This window comes from Vombatus ursinus, unplaced genomic scaffold, assembly GCF_900497805.2.
Source record: "Vombatus ursinus unplaced genomic scaffold, bare-nosed wombat genome assembly UNPS02011591.1, whole genome shotgun sequence".
Taxonomy (NCBI): Eukaryota; Metazoa; Chordata; class Mammalia; order Diprotodontia; family Vombatidae; genus Vombatus; species Vombatus ursinus.
In genome coordinates this window covers 7,590-27,802 of record NW_020951369.1, presented here as the reverse complement: position 1 = coordinate 27,802, position 20,213 = coordinate 7,590, and the positions used below count along the sequence as shown (strand labels likewise).

The 20,213-nt window shown below is 38.1% G+C and overlaps 1 protein-coding gene across 1 annotated transcript in view; it reads right to left on the bottom strand.

Moving 5' to 3' along the window:
• The window catches only part of HERC2 (HECT and RLD domain containing E3 ubiquitin protein ligase 2), a gene marked incomplete at its 5' end in the record, with an annotated part of 200,575 nt that extends 181,012 nt beyond the window's left edge, over window positions 1-19,563 (bottom strand). The window contains 2 exons of the mRNA XM_027856650.1: window positions 64-201; window positions 19,449-19,563. Of these exons, the coding sequence (XP_027712451.1) occupies window positions 64-201; window positions 19,449-19,563 (253 nt within the window). The remainder of the gene's footprint in view (window positions 1-63; window positions 202-19,448) is intronic.
• Between the last annotated feature and the right edge of the window lie 650 nt (window positions 19,564-20,213).

Genomic DNA, 20,213 nt, shown 5'->3' with positions numbered 1-20,213 from the left:
TCAGAATATTACATTTGCAGCAAGTTCTGGGTCAAATAGCACAGTCACAAAATTTCATAATACCTGGTTGTCTGCCCCACACCCAACTCTCCAAAATCGATTTGGCCTTATACATAGGCATTTGAGTTTCCTCTTCATCTTTCTTCTCTTTGTCATTTTGATCTTCTTTCTTCGTTCCACTTTGGCATTCCATGGTATCATCTGAGAAATTAAACAGGGAAACTATTAAAACTTTAAAAAAAAAATGCAACATTCAGTTCAGCTGTGATGTATATCTCTAATCTTGAAATGGAAAAATCAAGATATTGAACATCACCACACTTACTACTAATGCAGGAAAGACAAAAAAAGAAAAGAAAAAGGTGACAAAAATCACAGTTACCAAATGTCTGCCATACTTGTTTTGTAACGTGTCAATGAGCCAAATCAGTGACCCCCTTTTAATCATTAAATCAATCATAGATTTTTCTTTGAAGCATACTATTCCTCATATTCATTACTCTATCTCCCAATTCTAAACATTTTCACTGACTGTCACCCACGCTTAGAATGCTCTACCTCCTCAATTCCACCTCATAGTTTCCCTAGTTTCCTTCAAGTCCTGCTATAAAATTCCATCTCATGCCTCCATTTTGTTCATGAGATCATTAAGAGAAAATGATGAAAGAGAGAAAGTTCAGGACAGATCTTTGAGGCATGTGCACAATTAGGAGGTAGAATCTAGCAAAGGAGACCAAAAGAGAACAAACAGAAACTAAGAGAGGGTGGTGATACAAAAAGCTAGAGAAGAAAAAGAACAGCATCAAATGCTGCACAGATCAAGAAGGATGAGGTTTAAGAAAAATCCATTGAATTTGTAAATTTAGAGATTACTGTTAACTTTTGAGGGAAAATGTTTCAATTAAGTAATGAAGTCAGACACTAGACTTCCAAAGAGTTGAAGATAGTGAGGAGAAAAAGTAGAGGTTAAATAAGTAGTACCACAGCTTTTTCTAAAAGGGAAGAGAGATACAAGATGATTAAAGGAGTGGAAGAGTCAAATAATGGTTTGTTTATTTTGTCTGCATATTTGGGAACTGAACTATGGCTGCTAGCCAGAAACTCCCAAACTTTACTATATTCTTCTCCATAGAAAAGCCTCTCGTTTCTTAACAAACATGTATAGTACACTCACCACTAGCTAATTTCTGAAAATGCTTAGTTAAGTTACACCATTTTGAAATTACTGCTGAAATATGGCATAAAGACTTCACATCATCAATGATTTGCTGACATCTGTTCTCAAACTCATGATTTTTAAATAATGATTGCACTCATTTTTTGGATTAAGCCTACACAAAAATAGTGATTAGTGAGCCTGGCAAAAGGATTACTATGTTTGTCAACTCTTGTTTCTAAGACTAATTATTAAGACTATTTTTAAAATCTCCTCTAGATGTGCTAAGAGGATAAAAGGACTTGAGCCAAGACACCGGAAAAGTTCAGAAGCACTGTTCATGAATGATAAATTACAAACTCACAAAACAAGGGCGCTGAACTTGACCTCTTGGGTTGTTCCTGGCTCTAAGTATATGATCTTAAGAGAATGATTTTTTAAATAATCACATTTTTACTTGTGAGTACAAATCAGGAAATCTTAAATATGTTTGAGGAAACACTAGTTTTTATTTCCTAGATAAATCAAGAATTTAATATATTAAAGTCAAGCTAAAATATTATGTACCTCAAGCAGACATACAACTTAAGAAAAAACTATAATGAAATCAAAGTTACCAATATGTGAGACCAAGTTAAAGTCAAAAAAGCTTCCATAACATTAATTATGGTTTTTCAAAATCTTAAACAGTTTCAGGATTCAGAATGTACTTTTATCTTGTTATAAACTACCAGAACCTGAGGAACATAATCATATGCTGTAATAACTTTTAAAAAAAAAGTCTTGGGCAGCTAGATGGTGCAGTGGATGGAGCTCCAGACTTGGAGTCAGGAGGACCTGAGTTCAAATTCAGCCTCAGACACTTGATACATACTAGCAGTGTGACCCTGGGCAAGTCACTTAACCCTGATTGCCTTATCAAGAAAAAAAAAACTTTGTCAGGGGCAGCTAGGTGGCACAGTAGATAGAGCACTGGCCCTGAAATCAGGAAGACCTGAGTTCAAATCCAACCTCAAACCAAACACTTGACACATACTAGCTGTGTGACCCTGGGCAAGTCACTTAACCCCAATTTCCTTTAAAAAAAAAAAGGAAAAAAAATCTTTACATCATAAGGTATAAGGAGCAAAGAAAAAAATATTGAAAATGGACTGAAAATGTATTTCTTCTAATAATCTCAAATCATTTTGCCTCCTCCCACCCCATAAACAAACACAACATATTTGTTCTTTTTTATAATAAAGCAGCAAAGAATGTTAACTGGAAAAAAGAAAGGCTACTAGGGGCAGCTAGGTAGCTTAGTGGATAAAGCTCCAGCCTTGGAGTCAGGAGGACCTGAGTTCAAATCCAATCTCAGACACTTTACATTTAATAGCTGTGTGACCCTAGGCAAGTCACTTAAACCCGACTGCCTCACCAAAAAGCAAAAAAACAACAAAAAGGAAGGCTACCAATGTCACCTTATAGTTACAAATATCACAAGTTAAAAACAAAGGGGTGATATTTCTTATGAAAGTTCAATATGCTAATTTAAAAGTTTTTTAAAAACTAATTTCATACTGATGCTGACATAATCACAAAACCACAAACTATTAGGGCTAGAAAAGATCTTAGCAATCATGTACTGCAACTACCTGATTTCTGAGTTGCAGGAATTGAGTCCCAAGAAGTAATGTGACTTGCTTGAGGTCACACTGCAAAACTGTGACTAAAACTCATATATCCTGATTTCAGGTTCATTATACTTTGCACTACACCAAAACGCCCATGTTAGGACTATCAGTGTTATGTCTTAGATGACAAAATAACCAAAGAAGAAAGTATACAGAAACTTCCCAACTTAACAAATAATCACTAACAACAAAGAGTTTGTTACACCCCTCTCCAGGCTTCCCAAATAATAAATATTAATTTATGACCATCCCCTAGTAACTCCTTACACATCAACTAACAAACTCCTCTTTATACTATTTATGACAAATGGAGTTGCCAGATCATTGGCCCAAAGACTACAACACCTTCAATCACAAGCATTCAAGAAATAAAACAACTTTCTTATTTAATGTTAGTGCTTTTCTGTTTTGTTTCATTACCATTAGTGCAACATTTCTACTTTCTTTAAATATAAACATACAGTACATTTTAGCTACTGAGTTCCAGAACTATGGCATCATGGGTTAAACAGGTTTTCGTATCCTAAACTGGGAACCTTAATAACCATTTGGCTATGTAGTACAGTAGAACAAACCCTAGTAATGAAATCAGGAACTCTGGATTTAAATCCCAGATTCATACCTAACAGTATTTTTATGGTCATTAAAAAGTAACTAACCCTCCTTGAACCTCAGTATGCATTGTGTCAGACAAACTAAGACCTGGGAAAGACCTTAATTTAAAAAGGCCAAGGTCACCCACTGCATCCTGGGCCATTCATTGCCAGTCATCTTGGACTCTTGTCTTGCTACTGGACTCCAATGACTCTGGAGGAGAGAATAAGGCTGACGATTTTACACAGCTCTGCCTCACTTAAACCCATTTCACTCACAAGTCAAGACATCACCCTCATTATAACACTGATCCTCTTTGAGAATGAAGGACATACAACAATTTGCTTGTAGATTGCAGGTACTACTATTTGTATTACCTACCTCATAAGGGATTTGTAAGGAATGTTTTGTACACCATAAAGTGCTACAGATAAATGTAAAGAGTTATCTTGTTCCTCTATAAGGCAGCGTGGCCTCAAAGATAGAGGGCCAGCCCTGGAGTCTCTAGGACCTGGTTTCAGGTCCTTATCTTAACACATACAGGCTAAATACCAATAGGCCAGGCACTTAACCTCTCAGTACCACATATTTAAAATCAAATGAGACAGTATTTGTAATGCACTTGGCACAGCACCTAGTACATATGCTATAGGTGCTATATAAATGCTGATTCCATTTCCTTTCCCCCTCTAAGACTGTAAGTTACAAACAAGTTGCAATTTGGATCAGATTAGAATTTTCACATTTGGAGTCCCTTACCTGGGTAAAATCACATCCCACCCTTCAATGCAACTCCACTTATCCTCTCCCCCGCCCCCCAAAAAAAGTTTCTATGAGAAAAACAGACTCAATGTTTCAAATAAATCTAATCAATCAAAAGATCTAGAGCCAGAAGGAACTTGGGAGGTCATCTAGAAAAATCTCTTCATTTGACAGATAAGGAAACAGATCTGAGGAGATGATGTGGCTTATTCAGAGTCCCACAGGTAATAAGGGGCAAGACGAGTATTGGAACTGAATATCATGACTACAAGTTCAGCTTTTCCACTGCACCACTCATCCTACTTCAAATAAACTTCTGGAACATAACTCATTTTCAAAATGGAGAAAGTACCTCCTATCCATTTATTGGCTTCCTTTGGATAAGCCTTAACACAATAGTACCAATGTATAGATATACTTATAACAATATGATCTCACTTAACTAGAATGCTCAGTGAATAAAATGGTCTAAATAATTTTATTTTCCAATCAACTAAGAGAGTAAAGAATAAATTTTTTTGTTGTTGTTGTTTCAACCCTTGCTGGAAATATTTCTAAATTCTAAAAGTAACAGCTAACATTTATATAAGGCGGCATAATAGAGCACACAATAGATGTGTCAAGAGCTGATGTCAAGAAGATCTGAGTTCAAATCCAGCTTCAAAAGACTTACTAGCTGAGCCCCTGGGCAACTCACTTAACCTCTGTCTGCCCCAGTTTCCTTACTACCTACTTAGCAGGGTTATTGTGAGGATCAAATGAGACAATAATTGTAAAGCACTTAGCACACAGCTATTATCATTATTATTTTTTATTACTATATATTACAGCTTAAGGTTTGCAAAGCACTTTATAAATATCTCACTTTATCCTCACAAAAATCTTAGGTAATAGGTGCTATCATTATCTCTATTTTACAGATGAGGAAACTGAGCCAGACAGTGTTTAAGTGATGGCCCAGAGTCACAGAGTAAGTTTCTTAGGCTAGATTTGAACTCAGGCTTTCTTGACTCCAAGTCCAGCACTCTATCCATTGTGCTAAAAATGATCAATAAAACCATGTTAATGATTTCAAATGCTACAGATATGAAAGGGACATGTGGGAGGGTGTGGGGGGGGGGGGTGTTTATTTATCTATTTATTTATGTATATGTGGATTCAAACTGTAATGTCTCCAGAACATACTTTCATTTAAAAAGGTTCTTGTTGGTATTTTTTAATCTCTTACATAAGATTTGTTGGCTACCATTTGCCTTTTCCTAAAAATATGTCACAGAATAAATTACAGCTGACAGTTCCAATTAAATGTGGTTCCAGCTGACTCCTTTTGCTTTTACTGTTAATCTTAGTACAAAAAGGAAATTCACTGGAATTAAAACCTTGAAATTGTGAGATTTTATATTATAGAAAAGCAAAAAAACAGTCAGATGGGTTCCCCTTAAGCCTATTGCCTTACTAATATATACATAAACACATATGTTTCACAAGACACCATGTTATCCTGATCTCATCTTATAAGGTTATGGAAATTATTTTAACAACTATGACAACCACACAAATAACCTAAGAATAGATTAATTTTGGCAGAAGTCTGTTCATAGACCTAACAAGAGATTATGTTCCTTTTTTATGTTCACTTAAGTTAATGAAAGAATAAGATGGGACAAAAGGAGAAAAGGAGAAATGGATGAAAAGAAAAGCAGTGGATAGGTAACAAATGAAGTTATCAGTGTTGAGTAGGAAGGGACAGTAACCACCTAGACTCATTCACCCAGGAAAAATTATAACATGTGGATATAAACCACTCTCAAAAAAAATAGATGCTTGTCAAATTGTGAAATAAAACATTTTCATGCTGAGCTGGTACAATATCATTGCTCTTTGGGAAAATTTACATGGCTTCTTCCAAGGTTTATACTACTAATAAACAGCTATTCTAAACCTCTCCACCCCTCTCTCCTAAGTGCCCAGCAGACCTCGCTTACAATTTTGGTGAGAAAACAGTCACGAAATCTGTTTAATAGGAATGTATATGTAGAACCTATATCAGATTGCATGCCATCTTGGGGAGGGAAAGAGGAAGGGAGAGAAAAATTTAAAACTTAAAAGCATATGGAAGTGATTGTTGAAAACTAAAAATAAATTAATAAAAAAAATGAAAATAGTCATGAAAAACCTCATCTTCTCAACTTTACACTTCAAAATCTCTACATCTTCAATCATCATTTCTTCTTTTGTTCTAATCTGGAAAACATGGTTTTTCTTGCCAAGATCAACCCCTGAACCCGCTGACTCCAGGAAGTTGACCCTTTGATTACTCCCTCTCTCACCTTCAACCTCAACTTTATCAGAACTCATTAACTTTCTCTCAAAACCATCCCTCTTCCAAGTTTCACCATTTCTACCCAAGACTTCATCATCCTTCCAGTCTCCCAGCTTTATAATTTCATCTTCAACTCTTCCCTCTCCCTTTTCCCACATATCCACTCTGTTGCCAAATCTCTCTTCATAAGTGAGCCCTTGATAAAAGGGCCACCACACACATTCACTGCCTCTACTTCTTCCCCTTTCCACTCACTTCTCAATCCCTTGCCATCTGGCTTCTGACTCAACAACTGAAACTGCCCTTACCAAAGTTACCAATCAACTCCCAAGAGTAAATCTAATGACCTTTTACGAGCCCTCATCCCTATAGCTTTTAACCCATAGGGCACCATCCTGGATCCTCTCCCTTTTCTTGGTTCTCATGGTTACTCTCTCCTATTTCTACCTCCTACTTGACTATTCCTTCTCAGTCTCCTCTGTTGAATCATCATGGCTCTATATCCTGGGTGCTCTTCTCTCTATATCATTTTTTCCTTGACCATTTTATCAGTTCCTATTCTCAAATCTCTATATCCAATTTTAATTTCCCTCCTGAACTCCAGTTCTATACCACCCTCTGCTTACTATTAACATCTCAAACTCAATATGTGCAAAATAGAATTCATCACCTCCAAAAACACACATCTCTCCTTGTCCCTCCTCCAAACTTCCCAATTTCTAATGGGAGCACTATCATGCTTCCCCTTCGCTTGAAATCTCATCTATGATTCACCCCTTTTTTTCACCCCTCAAAGCCATTCTGGCTCCCACCTTTCTTTCTAGACTTGTTTTATATTACTCTCCTTCATAAAGTCAATGCTACAATCAAACTAACCTACAAGTTTATTCTCTAAACTTGACCTCTGCTCTCTGCAACTTTTTAGAGGTTAGGCTTGCAATGCACTACCTCCTCACCTCTGTTTCTAGCTTCTTCTTTGAAGGCCCAACTCAGAAGCCACCAACAGCGTCTAAAGAGAATATCTCCTCCACATGGACTTTGTGCTGGATCTCCTCCTATGATATCTCCAGCATGTAAATATCTCCCAGTTCTATGTCTCAATCCATATAGAGTATCATTAAACCAGTTTTCCTGTTGTCATATCTTTCAAGGACTAGTGAATAATTTTGATGTATGCAAGCAAAACACTTTGAAGATAAGCCTTTGAAGAGGTTTTTTAATGGAATAAATCAAGTGTTTGGATTTTTTTTAATAGTCAACAAGCAATATGCACACTAGTATCTCAGAACCCTCATATTTTTCAGTCAATTGTGTGATGATAAAGGTGTAGAGTACTATGGAACATCACTTACAAAAGCCTGCCTGTTCCCCACAAATACCCACTTAATTGATATCCTCCACACATGCACAGATTCATATAAAAATGTTATGTAGATGGGAATAGTTATCAAGATTTCTCCCAGTTGTCTTTTCTTTTAAAATAAGGTTCAACTTTTTTCTTCCTGAAAATATACTTGGTCCACTCCAGCTATGTAACAAGCCTTGCTTTGACCATAAGAGAGAAGTTCCTTTCCACTGGGGCAGAGGTATCAGACCCAAGGACCCTGTTCCCAGCCCTGGTCAACAGTTCTTAGATCTAAGGGACATCAAAAGAAGGGAATCCCTGCCACTCTAAGTCAGCACAAGGTTTAGACTCTCAGCCCTTGCCCTGAGGCACAGGATTTAGACTCTCTCTCATGCTTTTTTCTGGTAAGGACAGGAAGTCCTGCCCACAAAGGGCTGCCAAAAGTCCTAATTCCAACCCTGGTCAGTGACTTATGGACCTAAGGGAAATAGAAGAGTCTCCTACTGCTGAGGCATGGGGTTTAGGTGCACCTGCCAAGGTTCAGTGATTTCTGAATCTAGAAGGAAAGGGGCTTCTCTACCTGAAGCATAAGGTTGAGTGACCTGGCCCTTGTCCTCCATAGAGAACGAAGTGTGGCACCAAGGCTTCCCATCCCACCTTGTCCATTGAGATGCAACAAGTTCTACTGGCAACCAACTCTCAGCTTTAGTCAGTAGGTCATGAGCAGAAGGGTGATCCAGCTGATTCAATTTGACCTATTATCTGTCCAGGTGGTTTGGTTGGATTCTAACAGGAAAGGAGAACTCCAAGAATCATTATAGGAAGTTTTATTAGCAGTGCACTGACACTCACCACGAGCAGAGGCCAGTAGTGGATGCAAACAGGGTACAATAGCCAGCTGCACAAGCAGTGAAACCTGTAAGACGGAATAGGGAAGGGGAGAAAGGGGGAAATATCCTGGGTGTTTGGGAGAAGAAGGAGGACCCCCCATTCAAGGAGTTAAGTAATATCTGTAAGATGGAAGAGTTAATCTCTGGGCATTAGTCAAGGGTGGGAGATATCCACATTATCAAGAGACTAGCAACAATAGCCCCAATGACTAGGAATTTGAGTGGGGTTTTTCTAGGGCATTCCCCCACCTATTAGGACAGGGATAGGGTGTGTTCCCCCTTAGCCTCTAAGTGAGCATGGGGCATTCACCCCAAGCATCTGAGCAGTGGTAGAACTTATCTCCAGATGCAGTGTAAGTGAAGATCATACAGGATTTTAACTTCAGACCATACCAACAGTGACAGCCTTATACCAAGGATCAAGGTAAGGGATGGTAGCTTATCATAATAAACAGACAGGGGAGACCAAGGCATGGGGGTGAGAGTCAGCAAACCAGCAAGTAAATTTCCACAGCAAAGTAAAACTGTGTCACAACTAAGATGGGCCCCAGGTGACAAAACAGAGTTTAAGAAACATCAAAGGGATAACACATTAAAACATTTGCACTACAAGCTATTTTCCCCATCTTTGTTTTCTTTAATGTCATTTTCACTTCCTCAAGAACAGCATCCAGTACAAATGTTCAGATTCCAAATGTGGTGAAGAAGTATAGTCTCCCGCTAACTCTTTTCTCAAAGAAAGTATTCATGAGACTTCTGTCTATAATCTTTAAGCCTTTGGCTTCTCTCATTCCTTATTCTTGAACGATATTTTCCCACATATTTTTGCTATTCTAGATACCTATACACACCTTTGCACTAAAGTCACTGAGTATATAAGCTGATTCAATTTGGAAGAAGTACTTGGTCAAGATCTTTGTGGAATTTCTCTATTTCTTCAATCTGTGCAATAAACATTGGCACATAGAAATCAATTACTTTCATGATGAACCTTTTGCAAATACCTTATAAAGTATTACCATACTCCTGTAAGCAAGTATCACATAAAGTAATATTTCCTGTTGTCTTTGGATGCATATTAAAGCAAGTTCTACCAACTCCTTTAAATGCCTCTCTAAAAGAAAGCTAGCAGTCATCTGTCCATTTAGCTACAACTTCTATCTTCTGCTAGATGGTGCAGTGGGTAGAGGGCTAGGCCCAGAGTTAGGAAGACATAACCCTTCAGAGTTCAAATCTGGCCTCAGACACTTACTGTCTATGTCACTTGACCTGTTTTCCTGAGTTTCCTCATCTGCAAAATGAACTGGAGAAGGAAAAGGCAAACCACTCCAGTATCTTTGCCAAGAAACCTCCAAAGGTGTCAATAAGAGTCAGACATGACTGAACAACATAAAATAGGCAATGAAGATTGTGAAAAATGATTATTAATAACCAATATCTTGGGGAGGTTTAGAGTTCCCCCTCCCCCCTTTCCAAAGCCTTGACTTTAAGTTCAGTTGTTGTTTTTTTTTTCCTTCAGAAGGACATAACTGAGATTGCACTGACTCTCCTTATTCTGGCCACCCCCGCACCCCAAGCTTGCAAGGAATTTAAAGTAGGGAAGCCCATTGTGTTCTCCTCAAGCTTGGGTGGAGACAGATTCTTCAGTCTAATAACTCAACGCTGGAGTGGTCTGGTAAAGCTGGGGGTGGTATATATAGAGGTATTTTCTTTATTTTCTCAGTACAAGGGTGAAATGATGATGGTGTGACATCAGCCCCAGTAGGGAGGGTTAATAAATTGTGCAATCCAACCCCCAAAGGGAGCTCAGTTTTGACTGCAGCTCCACAAGCATGATCCGCTCACTTTGAGAGAAATAAACACACAAACAACCTAATGCTGTTTGTCATTCTTAGACAGAACTCTGAAGGTTGACAGGATACAAAAAAAATTAGTAATAGTAATAATAATTCCTGCCTTCAAAGAGCTAACATTCCACACAAAAAATAAAGTGAACACAAAGTATATTCAAACTAACTTCTAGGGGCAGGCACTGGCATCTGATGAGAATCAGAATGTACAGGCTTCCTATAGAAAGATGGCACTTGAGCTCAGCTTGAACAATGCTTCAAATTCTATGAGGCACAGAAAAGTACTGCTGGGGAGAGGGAAGGCAGTATTGCTGAAATGACAGCTTTTACAATAGTACAGAAATAGGAAACAAAATTTCATGTATGGGGAATAGCAAGTAAACACTCTGAGGTTTTCCCAAAAAGGTCTTCTGTTCAACTCTTTCTTGTTTCTCTGATCCATACCTGAAAAAAACATTCAGACACATTCAAACCACTAAACATAAATGCCATTTTCCACCTGCTATCTTTCTGGATCTTATCATGCATAGTAGCTTTAACAGCTGAGCCTATAGTAGGGAGGGAAACAAATTTCTTTCCATTAGGGTTTCAGAAGAGGTGATGATGTCAACTGAAAACAAACCAGTGGGCTTTCATCATTAGTGAGAACTTTAAAAAACTGCTAAAGTTAAAAGCACACTTACAAAGCAGATCATGTATAGAATAAGATGAATGGCACTTAAAATTCACTCAAATATCAGTTTTTTCCAAGGATTACAAATATGTATCTTCCCTGCCTTTGAGTGTCCTGGTTCTGTATTTTCTCTGTCATCATGTTTTCCTTTGCTTCCCTACCCTCACCTTCTCCAACACATACAAGAGATTTTAAACAAAATAAGACAAGAGAATTTCTATATGGAAGGTGCTTTAAAACCTAAATGTAACCCTTTCATTTTATAGAGAGAAGGAAATTTAGGGCCAGAAATGCTAAGTAACTTACAAGATTACAGATTTAGTGCTGGGAGGAACTTTAAAGGCTACTTAGTTCAACTGCCTCATTTTACAAATGAGGGAAATCAGGGCCAGAAAAGCCAACTGATTTACCCAAAGTCAAACTGGTAGCAAGTGACAAGGGCAAGATTTGACTGCATCTCCTTTGACTCCAAAACCAATGCATTCGTTGGCATTGTGTGGCATGACAGTGCAAAGTGCATGTGTTGTGTGTTCAGAATCAAGGCTGCAGTGAAGTTGCATGATACAACACAGGCAAGTGCTTCCAGAAACACCTCTGGTTCATTACACATTTAATTTTTAATTCATTTCTGGTTGTTGCGCATTCAGAAACCTTTCACTGTTGCCAAATTTTTCTCGACCCCACATGGGGTGGTGACCCACAGTTTGTCTAACCTGAGACAAAAAGAAGTTGAAATTTTCATCAGTAGAGGAAATCCTCAAGTAGAGAAGTACTTGATATTGTTGCAACTTCCTATTTCTTCAATCTATCAGTTCTTTAGTTAGGATATTTTATTAACCTTTTATGACACATTTCCATCATCAGAGAACTGAAATAATTCAAAAAGTACATTCTAACTAATAAGTTTCTACAAGAAAAATCAGCTATACTAACCAAAATGAAGTGGGTTCTTTGCTCCCTTGTGTTACCTATGTTTAGGCAGCTAGGTGACACGGAGGACGGAGTACTGGGCCTAGAGTCAAGAAGACCTGAATTCAAATCATACCTCAGACACTTACTAGCTGTGTAACCTTGGGCAAGTCACTTAACTTCCGTTGCCTCAGTATCCTCAACTTTAAAATAAGGAAAAGAATAGCGCTTACCTCCCAGGGTTATTGTGAAGTCCAAATGAGATAACATATATAAAGCATTTAACACATTGCCTAGCACAAAGTAGACACTATAAAAAAACTAGATATGACAATGATGATGCTATAGTTCAGTCACATAGAATTCTACATCATGAAGAAAATCACCTAAATCTCAGTTTTTTCTCCTACTTTGCTATTTTCACTTTGATTTAGTTTCTCACAAAGTACTATGAAAGTAGAATAAAGATAAAACTGCCACAGTTCTTAAGAAAAGTCACACAAGTCTGTCCATCAACTTGTATACATTAACGCTCAAAAAACTTAGTATCCTTCAAAATAAGTTCTACAATCAACCTTCAAGATTTGTGAAAAGAAGTCTTCCCAGCCAAAAATATTTCAATACAACTTGCCTATGTACAGAATTGACAGAAAAGCCACCAATAAGCAAAAGATAGTAACTAAGCTATCTTTGCATAAAACTGGATTATTTTCCTTATACTTTCATAATCAGAAAATATTCACACAACTACTATATTTATGGCATAACAGGTAGGATACTGGCCTTGGAGTAAGGAAGACTGGTTCAAATCAAACCTCAGACATGAGCTAACTAGATGACCAGAAACAAACCAATTGACCTCTCTAAGTCTCAGTTTCTTCAAATATAAAACTGAGATGACAGCATCTATCCTATGGAACTGCTGTGCAGACCACAAGAGACAGTATACGTAAAATGCTTTCTAAACCTTTAAGTATCATACAAGTGTGAGGTGGTGGTGGTGGCGGTGGCTGATGATGATGGTGGGTGGAAGTAGTAGTGGTAGTTGTGCTGGGAGTAGTGGTAATTGTGGTTGTGGTGGTGGTGGTGGCAGCAGTGGTAGTAAGTAGTATGCGAGTCAGTTTTAATTTCAACAAATGGCTTTTACTGCCCTGAATCAAAAAACAAATGGCTAGAGAGGTCTTATCTAGGCATTGTATCATATGATCAGTCAGTCAACTAGCATTTATTAAATGCTTACTACGTGCCAGACACTGAGCTAAGCTCTCTTCTGTTACTACAAGTATTATTGTGAGACATGGCCAGTTGTAGGCAGAACTGTAATAAAAGTCAAGATGTGGTCTTTACTGTCCCTCAGTTTTCTCTTCTGCATCTCTGTGCTGTTTCCATGTTCCCTCCCTCTCCACCACCATCATCATCCACACACAAACATTTTCAGGCCCTCAGAGTCCTCTTGCTATCCCCCATCCATCATCAGCAAAACTCAATCCAGGAAATTATACTAGTCACCCAATGTAAATCAGTTTATTACTTTCTACTGGATAAATGCATTCTAAACTGATTGTGTATTTGTTGTCTACTAAAAGAAATTCTGGTATCAAAAGGCCAGATGGGGATAGCATTTGGCAGGTGGGAGGGTTGTCCCTGGTCTCCTGAGAATTCTGCTTTCCTTCTCTATACTGTTAATGCCAAATACGCTTCTTTCTGCATTCACAGGCATGGTTCCATTTTCTCAGACACTGTTATTTTCAGATAGAGATATGCAGATACTGATATGACATTCTATGAACAAATTATTTCAGTCCTAAGACTTATGGGAATCCTACCCATCAGAGCAAAAGGCACTAGAATCATTATCAGTATTAAAGAAACCTGGAGCTATACAGTATGTCTGACACTGTTATAAGTTTACTTTCTGGTTATTTATGACCCAAGTTATAATTCTTTTTTAAAGTACAACTTCCTAATAATGTAATTTTGGCTTCCTTACTTAGAAGTGTTTTATGAGTACCCAACACAGTTGGATGGCAATCTTTCCACCAAATTCCTCAACATTTTGGTCCAAGTTTAGATCCTTTGGTGTCAGCAGGCCTCTTGGACATTTCCTAATTTTATTAAAAATACCACCCTATGTCTGGCTCACGCTTCGAGTTAGTATTCAAACACTGCTAACTCTAGAAAGAACACTAATATGCTCAGAACTCATGAAGAAGGCTGGTTTCTGGAATATAAGCTGCAGCTGAGAATGAGATGGTAATGTAAGATTTAATTAATGATTCACATACTCATACCTGGTCATATGTGACACATCTGAATCTTTACAGGTCCATCGCCCAAACCCTATTCCCTATCCACTGCTATCTGAGTCTTTATTCCTATCCTCCTCAACCCACCAAACCCAAAGTCCCAACCAAATTACCCATCCCTTCCTCTGTGCCCTCCAGAATGCCTGCTCCATCGGCAACAAATTTACTTTCATCTTAAATCTTGTCATATCCCACTCCTTCCATGTTCTGATAATCACTGAGACCTGGCTCCCCCTAATGACACAGCTTCACCAGCCATTCTTTCCAGTACTGGCTACACCTTCATTCCTTCTCCTCAGCTTGAGGTGTAGGAACTGCAATACTCATTGCTCCCCATTGCCAATCCCATGTTCTCTCCCTACATCTATCACTCAGTAAACTCTCCTTCTCTGAAGTCCATGTAATCCACATCTTCCACCCATTCAACATCCTGGTAGCTGCAGTCTACCAGCCTCCAGGACACTCCCTACCCTTGCTCAAAAAGATCAGTACCTAGCTCACAATCTTTCTCTCCTCCCCAACTCATGCCTTCACACTAAGGGACTTCAACATACATTCTGTCATACTCAAACACCCTAACCTTCCAGTTTCTCAACCACTCACTTTCCTTGATCTACTCCTCCACCTTACCTCAGTTACACACAAAGATCGTCATACCCCTTGATAATGCCATCACCTACTCCACGTTCAGAAAGTCTGAAATTCCCTTATCTGATCACATCCTATTGGTTTTTCACCTCTCTCTTGCCTTCCCAGACCAAACTCTACTCTTCATAAACATCATGACCTCTAATCCCTTGACTCTATTTTCTCTCTTCTCACTCTCTTAACTCCCTACAATCTGGCTTCTGGAAACTGCTCTGTCCAAAGTTACCAAAGATCTTCTAATTGCCAGAGCTAATAGTCTTTTTTCTCAATACTCTTCCTTATTGACCCCTCTATAGCATTTGATACTGTCAATCACCCTCTTCTCCTTGATACCCTCTTCACTCTAGATTTTCAGGACAACATTTTCTCCTGGTTCTCCTCAGTTCTCTCCCAGGCTATCACCTCTGCACCAGCCACTTTCTCTCCTTTCCCCATCTTGACCTCAAGTTCAAGTTGAATCAGTTCAACTATACACTGTCGTCTTCTCCAGTCCCTGAACCTCTTTGTCATATCGATTGTATCTTCCAAATTTCAGCTCTGGATCACTCCCACTATCCTCTGCTTTCACTCCTACAAATATGCTTGCTGAACAAAGGTGGAGAAAATCATGCAACTTTTCTAACAGGGTCCACTCCAGATTTATTATGTTACACAACCTCAACTGGGCCCTCACTGTTGCTAGGCTACTCTTCTATCCTTCCTTTATCAACTCACTATCCTACTCTCCATGGCAGTCCTTTCAAACATTTTCATCGCTCCTCAAACTTCCTATGGCTCTGCCACCTCCCACTCCCTCAGCTGAGAACCTTACCTCATAAATTGAGCCCATTCACCTGGAGCTTCGTCTTCTTCACTCCTCCCCACCTTCTACTACTGAGATACTTTTTGACACTGTTTCCTCCTTTACCCCAGTCTCAGAAAAAGGGGTGGCCCTCTTGCTAAGGCAAATCCCTCTATATGTACAAGGGATCCCATTCCATTCCACCTTCTCCAGCCTACTATCCCCTCTATCATTCTCATTCTCTCACTTATCTTTCTCTAACATGCTCATGAGTCCCCCCCTCCTCAAAAAACCCTCACTTGATCTTTCCATTCCTGCTATCATCCTTTATCTCCTCTGCCTTTTGTGACTAAACACCTTAACAAAACAATCTACAGTAAGTGCCTCCACTTACTCTCCTCCCGCTCTCTCAACTCCCTATGATCTGGCTTCTGACTTCATCATTCAACCAAAACTGCTCCTTCCAAAATTACCAATGATCTCTTAATTGCCAAATACAATGGCCTTTTTTCAATATTCATCCTTCTTGACCTCTCTGCAACCTCTGACACTGTTAATTACCCTCTTCTTGATATTCTCTCTTCCTTAGGTTTTCAGGACACCATACTCTCCTGGTTCTCCTCCCATCTATCTGACCACTCTTGACCGGATCCTTACCCAGATCACACCCTCTAAACCTAGGTGTCCCAAAGGGTTCAGTCTTAGCCTTCTTCTCTTCTCCACCTATAGTACTTCACTTGATGATCTCATCCACTCCCACGGATTGATACCATCTCTATGTTGATGATTCTCAAATTTACCCTATCCTGTCATAACCTCTCTGCCTTAACCCCTCCAATCTCACATCTCCAATTCCCTTTTAAATATCTCAAATTAGATGTCCAATAGGCATCTTAAACTCTACACGTCCAAAACTGAACTCATCATTTTCCCCCTAAGTCCCCCCACTTCCTAATTACAATCAAGGAAACCACCATCCTCCCAGTCCCCCAGGTTCACAACCTGGATGTTATCCTCTACTCCTCACTATCTCTCACCCTCCCCCTCATCCCCACACCCCCCATCCAATCCAATGTTTCCAAGGATTGTTGATTTCACCTTTGCAACACCTCTTTAATATGCCCCATTTTCTCTGCTGATACTGCTACTATCCTGATGCAAGCCCTCCTCACCTCACACCTAGCCTATTACAATAGCCTGCCAGTTGGTCTGCCTGCCACATGTCTCTTCCCCACCACTCCAGCCCATTCTCCATTTCACCACCAAAGTGATTTTCCTAAAGTACCAATCCTCAGACCATGTCACTCCCCCTACTCCCTCCATCAATAAGCTCGAGCTGTTCCCTACCACCTCCCATATCCAATACAAAAGCCTCTGTTCACTGTTAAAAGCCCTTCATAACTTAGTCCCTCCCTCCACCTTTCCAGTCTTCTTACACCTTACACCACTCCCCTCCAGTGACACAGGCCTTCTGACCGTTCCACAAAAAAGATACATTTCTCAGCTCTGGGAATTTTCGCTGGCTGTATCCCATGCTTAGAATGCTCTCCCTCCTCATCTCCAACCCCTGGCTTCAAGTGCCAGCTAAAATCTTACTCTCTACAGGAAGTTTTTCCCAATCTCTCTTAATTCTAGTGCCTTCCTTTTGTTAATTATTTCCTATTTATCCAGTATAGAGCTTATTTGTACATATCTGTTTATGTGTCCCTCATTAGATTGTGAAGGCAGGGACTCTTTTTTGCCTTTCTTTGTATCCCTAGTGCTTAGCATAGTGCCTGGCACATAACAGATGTTTAATAAATGTTTATTGACTGAAAATTATAGACTGTGGTTTAATGTTATTTTCATTGTGTTGTGTGACCACAAAACAAACTGCATTTAGTTACTACAAATGAAGTAGTTGTATATTATCCCATCAGTTCCCTAAACTAGTCTAGTATATCCCACGTGTGATTTCAAAGGAAAGAAAATGACAAATTTATCTCCGGGGAAGGTGAAAATAGAATAAATGCTCATATATCTCAGGAAAGATTTTCAAACTTAACAAAAATTTCTGAAGGAGTTAGTGGAAGACATGCTTAGAAACAACAAAGACTCAAGAGTGGAGATCCATGTAAGAAACATTACTAATTGTGCCCCTGGGGAAAAAAATACACACTGGGTATTTTCCAGAAACTCTAGTGGTAATGCCTAATTACTTTTATTTGACTTACTATTAACAATTCTATCACCACTATAAAAATACAGTATTAGAATTTCAAATTATAATCTACATGAAAACATAAGTTAAAATTTTTAGTTTGTTTTTGTTTTTGTTTGGTGGAGAGGGAGAGAGTAGTAAAAAAGACAGGCTATACACACATACCATACCACACCAAGTCTCTGAAAGTTTTTCTATTAAGAGCCAAAGACATAGGGGGGAAAAATGTCATGTAATCAAGGACCATATAAATAAAAAGCAACTTAATTTAATTATATTTAAGGCTTTTTAAAACTAAAGAAAAATAAATATAAAATGCTATTCAATAAATACAACAAATAATTTAGTTCTTTTTTATCAAGTGAGAAAGGATAAGAAAAAATTGGAGGAAGGGGTTACAATCTCTGTATTTGACGAAACTCTGATAAAGATCTACCAATACTGCTTTTAAGGAAAATTACATTTTTAATCTAATTAGATCTTGCTAGAATTTGTTTCTAAAGGCATTTTAATTCATATTGAAAATTTAGAAATAGTAACATCCTTGAAATCTTCTCATTCTCAAAAGTGAATAACCCTAACCTGCCATTCTAGATAGCAAGTTGTACCTCAACTCACAAAAAGAATGATCTACTTTCAGAAGACAAGAACATCTCTATCTTGTTCACTTTTAGAATGTTGAAGATAATGACCTTAGAAAATAACAAGCTCTCTAGCCCTCATTTTCTTCATCTATAAAATGAGAAAGTCAGATGAAATCCCTTCCAGCTCTTAAGATCCTACATCTACACTTTAAAGCCTCTAAGATTATCTCAACTACAAGAATAACTGAAATCATGTCTTGGTACTGGCCTAAAGGCCTGATAAAATTAAACCAAAGGGCAGATCCAATCTACATGTCAGAGATAGTTCCTATTCCTACTCCACAGACAGCAACACAGAAAATTACTTACTAATTGTTGGGATACCAATTATTATTTCTATACAAGCAAAATTAAAAGCCATGAATAGTTTTAGGACAAACCAAGAAATAGATATTTAAACATTTTTGAGATGAAAAAATTATCTTAAACACAATCTGTGATGGAAGACATTATGAAAAGGATCCAAAAAAGCAAGAAAATGATTTTTCAAAGGGAAAATATTAACATTTCCCAGGAAATCCTTGTATTTATTATACTAATTATTGTTTCACACTTGGTATTTGTATTCAACACATCACCAACAAATGAAAAATCTAACTGCTCTAGGTTTATTTCAGTACATCCTACATAATTTTAGGAACATACAATGTATACACCAAAAAAGGCTGTGCAAACTAGAAAGTACAAGAAATACCTTTGCGAGGAGGTAGTTCTCCATTCTGTGTTAGTTCTGTCCCAGGGTATACAATTTCTCCATCTTTGACCATTTCATTCCAGAGGCCACAGAGTCCATCTCTTGTGAAAGCAAGCTAACAAAAAAGAAAAAGAAAAGTGTATTATAATTGAACTTAATCTATGAAATCTTAGTTAATAACCCTTTTATAAAAAATTTTCCATCTACATTTCATTCAACAAACATGTAAGTATACAATACATACAAGAAAGATGCTGCTCTTTCATCAACAGAGAAATATTATTCTTTTTATACAAACATTATACCCAAGAATTTTTTTCTGCAGATTACAATCCAGTTAGAAGGTTAAGGCACAATGCACAAAAGCAATTATAATACAGTTTTATAGGTCTACAAAGGAAAGAAAAACCATTGTGGGCTACGGTAACTAGTAAAAGATGAGTATTCCAGAAAAGACACAGGATGAAATCAAAAGAGACTAAACATTTAAAGTGGACTTGAAGTATGTAACAAAAAGAATGGATGAGTGACACTAATGAGAAATTAGAGGAATAAAAGAATAATGCAATGAATTTGAAATAGATTCGTATTACCTCAGTTGTACATTTGTTAGTATTTGTTCAAGCTTGTCCTCATTAATGTCAAGTTTCCATAGAAGTTTCTTATGGGCACAAAATATAACTTAAATGTTCTTTATAAACTTTCTTCATACAGGATACAGACAACAGCACTACTTATCACTATTTAAAAGCACATCACTTCTCA